General features: G+C 36.3%; 1 protein-coding gene across 1 annotated transcript in view; it reads left to right on the forward strand.

The window, feature by feature from the left end:
• The window catches only part of LOC107702917 (prosaposin-like), a 9,600-nt gene that overhangs the window by 2,107 nt on the left and 1,803 nt on the right, over window positions 1-5,690 (forward strand). The window contains exons 3-7 of the mRNA XM_016505364.1: window positions 807-881; window positions 1,300-1,416; window positions 1,649-1,786; window positions 3,530-3,610; window positions 3,735-3,918. Coding sequence (XP_016360850.1) covers window positions 807-881; window positions 1,300-1,416; window positions 1,649-1,786; window positions 3,530-3,610; window positions 3,735-3,918 — 595 coding nt within the window. The remainder of the gene's footprint in view (window positions 1-806; window positions 882-1,299; window positions 1,417-1,648; window positions 1,787-3,529; window positions 3,611-3,734; window positions 3,919-5,690) is intronic.

Below are 5,690 nucleotides of genomic sequence, written 5' to 3' on the forward strand. Positions count from 1 at the left end.
AGGCATTTGTTGCATCCAGTGGGGACATAATTACTGATTATAATGTCTTATACTGTCTTTTTACGCGTTGCGTTGCATCGCACCGCACCGCGCAAACATAAAACCATGTCTGCATTTGTGATCTGAGAAATGACAAACAACAAGTGCTACTCTACACTGCTCAAAATTTGCGTTTGAATCGTCAGCGGCAAATCCTTTAAATGGAAACGTGCTTACAGTTTGTGAGTCAGAACAGCCGGCATTGTAGTCTACTCTTCCAGGATCAGGAAACAGTCCTCCATAAAATCTGAATATTTGGGTTGAACTGTTCTGGAACAGTGTTGTAAATACAACTTAACGACTGATTTCTAGTCATGTCCTCTTTTGGAAGGAGACTTTAGTCTTTGCAACTTTACAGATCTTCTTTATGCACCAAGAGCTTGTAACACTCCAAAGAGAAAGGAAAACTTGAAATCGCATCATATGACCCCTTTAAATAATAGATCATATCAACAAGTGAACTTTAAAAGACGATCTGAGAATATGGTAATTTTCACACTTCCTTCATTCTAGTAAAGATAGGTTTCTCTTTTACCCATACCACCCTAAAAAAGAGGTTGTGAGAGTTTGTGGTTTTATGTTAGAAACAGTATGACATGGTATACACTATTCCTTTGTGCATTTTACCATGCAGCCAATAAACTAAGCACTGAAATGCACAAATACTGAAATTCGCTTAAATGTCTAGTCAGGTTTTCAAATAGTCCACAGAATATAACTTTGATGACTGTAAGTGAACATGATTTTCCACTGTCCTCATCCTTTAGATGGACAACATGTGCACCGACTGCAAAAAGACCGTACAGCTGCTGACAGAAATCCTCTCCAGTCAAGACTCACAGGTGAAATTGTGTTTGTGACGTTTACTAATACGTAAATTCTATTGAAAGTCATTGAATTTATTTGAACACTTGGTAAATCGATGTTTAAGTCATTTTAGTCCATAGTTTGAATTGCACATTTTCTTTCTTTTTTTATATGCCAGACCAAGTAAATGCCTCCATTGCAACACAATCTCATGGCAGTTCATATCTGTTTTCTGTTTTAGAGAAGCGAAATTTGCAGTTGCGTTATTTTCAAACAAGAAAGCTAGTTTCACTTTTTAATGGCAGCTGAGCCATGTGAAGTAGTTTTTGTTTTTTTGCTGCAATAAGTTGCTTTGAATAGAAACTTCAACTAAACTACATGTTTTATAAGCCCATTGTTACGAATGATTTAGAGTTGTTCATACATTGATCTTGAATTGTTCCCTCTTCACAGCATCTTATTGAGAAATCTCTGGACAAGTTTTGTTATGAACACCCCGTCATCCCTTTGTGTATGAATGGAGCAAAGACATACGTACATTTGGTTATCAGATATTTCAGTGCATTTGCAGTGAGTATTTCTCAGTTTAACATCATGACAGTGAGTGATTCTAATAGCCAGAACAATTTCAGGGGTTTCAGTTATTGAACATTTGGTAGAATATTGCAGTGCTATTCATAAGTGACTACAATGGAGATTTATCATCCCAGTTTGACTTTGACTATCTGACTTAATTTCTAAATACTTAACATTTCTAAACATGAGTAATATACATAATAATATGTTTTTGCCCTCATCGCAGAGTCAAAATGGTGACATATGCTCAATGATGGGACTGTGTGGCAGCCAGTCTGAGAGAAAAGCACCATCAGAGCTCACTGTTAGCCTGAATGAGCAGGGTTCGCTCTATGCAAAAGCCTCAAGAGGAACTAGTCAAGAGGTACGTGTTAGACAGGTCAAAGTTTACACTTGAGTCTGACATTAATGGGTTTAGATTTAAAGTAAACATCACTTTGCAACAACAACAACAAAAAATATAAAAGGTTCCGAGTCAAATTTAGAGTCAAAACTCTGAGTTGATTTTTGGTAAGCATGGAAAATAAATAAAATAATTCTGGCAACCGTTTTTTTTCTCCTCTATATCCACCATCAACGAGTGTCTCGTTCCTTAGGTTGCTTGCACACTTGGGGAATAAAGATAAAAGTATTCTGGCATGACTTCCAATCGACTTTTTGATTAAACTTCTTAGGGGTGGACGATACGACCAAGATCTTAATCCAAGATATTTTAAACATGTATTATGTATTTCAGCAAAATTAACTGTTTATTATTTATGTAAAGAATTATTAGTGACCCCGCTGGCGTTATGTTTCGTCATTCACCTTTAACTTTGAGGCCACACCCTTCCCGCAGTCAAAGAACAGATGTTTTCTCGTGCTGACAGATAAGCAGATTTATGTGTGTGAGAAAATATCATATTTGGTGTTAAAAATAAATGACACAGCAGACGAGAACAGTTCCTATTCTCAGGGTAGCAACTGCACATTTGCTGAGGGGTATGTAAGATCAGTGTTGGCGCAAATACTTATTTGTAGTATTTTTTTATTTATTAGTCTCAAAATTATTCATATTTTTGTATATCTTATATAAAATGGGACCATTATATGCCTATGCAAAATTCACTTTTTTTATTTTTTTATTTTTATTCATAGAGATAATTCATGGAAAATGCGCCATGCTTAGTTGGAAGATTTCTGACACTTGTTGGAAAACACTTTAAAAATTAAAATGACATGTTATTCCCACTACAACCAGCAGAGGATCACTCATTGGCTCGTTTCCACTCTCTAATGTAGTCCTTTTAACGTGTTTTGCTTTTGGATTTATATTTAGACATTAGAAAAATCACAATTATAATATTTCAAAACCAATAAAAACATTAAAAATCAAAGTTCAGCACTTTTTTGTACTGATGTATGAAGTAGTAGCCCATGGGATCTACATGAATCACACAAATGACCTCTTGAATTCAAAACGGCGATTTTCGGCAATAGGTATTGTTTGCATCTCTGTTAACTATCAGTTTCTCTCGAATGTAAATGCGACAGATAATCGGAAATTAACTGATATTATGCTTAATCACTTTGCCCTCTCAAGCAACGTTATGTTGATTGACTTCATGACCTACAGTGAAAAAAAATGACAGGTTAAGCTTACCAGTCTCTGTTTGTTCACTTTATTTTAATGTTCTTTTCCCCTTTGTCTTTTTCTGTTCTGCTCCCCTTTCCCTCCTCTATTAATTTTGGTCATGTGACTGTGTCTGTGATAGTAATGTCAAAGGGTGAGCTGATATGGACTCGCTTGATAATAAAATGCATTTTGAACTTGTTTAAAATGCTAAACAAAGTTAAATAAAATGTTTTCTTTCATTATTTTAACAAATAAGCTTTTATTTATAACATTTTATTAAAGAAGATTTAGGGCAAAATTAATTGTAGACTCATGTTCATATGTATCTTTAAATGATTCATCTAAAATTTTAAAAGTAGAAAGCGTTTGAGACCATGCCACTAGTCATAAAAATACATTAGCTAGAGCTCTGTTCTGATGTGTATTTCATGCATAACTCATGCATATTTAATACGACTGCAATGACTCAAATTGTACTTTTTTTTTTCTTAGGTTCAAGTCAATCCCCTCTGTAACTTCTGTATGTTGATCATAAAGACAATAGAGAGCATGCTGCCTAAAGAGAGAACTGAAGTAAGACCTCTTCTGTTGGAAATCTAGTTCACATTTTGTGTAAAATGTTCATCATTTCATTGATCTATAAACTGATTATAAACTGCTCCTGGGCTATTTTCCATTTTGCTTGTCTGACCTGTAGGAGGCTATAGTGAACCTTCTGGAGAAAATCTGTGACTATTTGCCCTCACAATATAAGGACACATGTAACAACTTCGTAGAAACGTACGGAAAGCAGCTGATTGATCTGCTGTTGTCCTCCCTCCCTCCACATGCCATCTGCACTGCGCTGGGCCTGTGTCTCTTCCCAGAGACGCCACTGTTATGTGAGTAGCATGAAGGACAGCAGCACAACACAGTCTTAGAGCCTGGTGCTAACAACGCCAGGGCCATGGGTTCGGTTCCCAGGGAAAGCATGAACTGAAATCTGAAATAAAAATGTGTACTTTGAATGCAATGTCACTTTGGATAGAAGCATCTGCCAAATGTATAAAATTTTAAATCTTAAGGCGATTCGTAACATAATATTTTACATTTTGGTGAATTAGTGGCTAATTCATATGAATTTGTGCAATCACAATCATACATTTTCTGCCTACACTCTATTGACAGTTAGGTTTCGGGGGTGGAGTTTCATGCTTGCTCTTTATTCTACAAATTGCATGTTTTCATATGAATTGCATCATGCAAATGAATACAAATCTCCACCTCATAAAATAGTTGAGTTTTCTCATGAGATCAGGATAATAGCCTATGGAAGCCCATTTCCGCCACTGAATAAAAAATTGAATTTAATAATTTGCTACCAGGACATTATCTATTCAGTCATTTTCTGGGTACCCGGATCTAGACTGCAATGCAGCTAGCCCCAAGTTATGGAACAAATTGCCATTATCTATCATTACAGTGCCTGAGTTTAAAAGCCTTTTAAAAACCCATTTGTACTCCTGTGCTTTTAACATCTTGTGATTGTCTATTTTAATTTGCGTGATGGACCTACGCAATTTTGTACAGCACTTTGGTCAACCAAGGTTGTTTTAAATGTGCTTTATAAATAAATTAAACTTAAACTATTCATTTTACAAACATTTCCATTAACCCTAAAACACAACGCAATAATGTGCAAAGTTAAAAATACAATTTACAAAATATAACGTAATTGTATTGAAATAGTTTTTCTTGCGCACTACCTGTCGGCCCTTTGTTTTTGAGCACACAGATCACTCGCACATGCGCTGTTGTCCCGCATAGACACAAACACCAGACTGCATGCACACTTTGTGCTTTTTACAGAGACTCCAATGTCATATAAGTAGCATGAATGGCATCAGTGCGTACAAACACACTGATTGAAGAGAAAAAAGTTTCGTAATAATTTTATGTTTTGGCCAATTGGTGCCTAATTTGTATGAACTTGAACAATCCCATTAGTTTGTTATCGCACAATCTGCCTACACCCCGTTGACGGTTAGGTTTGGGATAGAGCTTCATGCTTTCACTTTTCTAAAAATCATACGTTTTCATACAAATTAATACAAGATCGCCACCATAGCTACCCAGATCCAGTACAGATGGTGGATCAGCGTCTAGAGACGACCTCTACAGCCCTGAATGTTAACTAGACGGCTATCGGGACAAAACCACAAGAACAGAAGAGTCAAGAACAAGAAGAGTCCTCTGCACAATCTGACCTGTGCTGCAGCCTGGAATTAAACTACAAAATGCTGGTTTCGTCTGGCCAGAGGAGAACTGGCCCCCTGACTGAGCCTGGTTTCTCCCAAGGTTTTTTTTTTTTTTCTCCATTTCTGTCACCGATGGAGTTTTGTTTTTTTGCCACTGTTGCCTTTGGCTTGCTTAGTTGGGGACACTTAATTTCTGGCAAAATTGTTGTCTTGACTGCACAGACATTATTTGAAGAGAACTGAACTGAGCTGGATGATGACATCACTGAATCAATAATGAGCTGACTTTAACTGAAAAACTGACTGTTTACTATTGTCCTCTTGCATTATCAACACACTTTTTCCTGTTTAACACTGTAAAGCTGCTTTGACACAATCTGTATTGTATAAAGCACTATATAAATAAAGGTGACTTG

The sequence above is a fragment of the Sinocyclocheilus anshuiensis genome, unplaced genomic scaffold (genome assembly GCF_001515605.1).
Source record: "Sinocyclocheilus anshuiensis isolate Anshui unplaced genomic scaffold, SAMN03320099.WGS_v1.1 scaffold238, whole genome shotgun sequence".
Lineage (NCBI taxonomy): Eukaryota > Metazoa > Chordata > Actinopteri > Cypriniformes > Cyprinidae > Sinocyclocheilus > Sinocyclocheilus anshuiensis.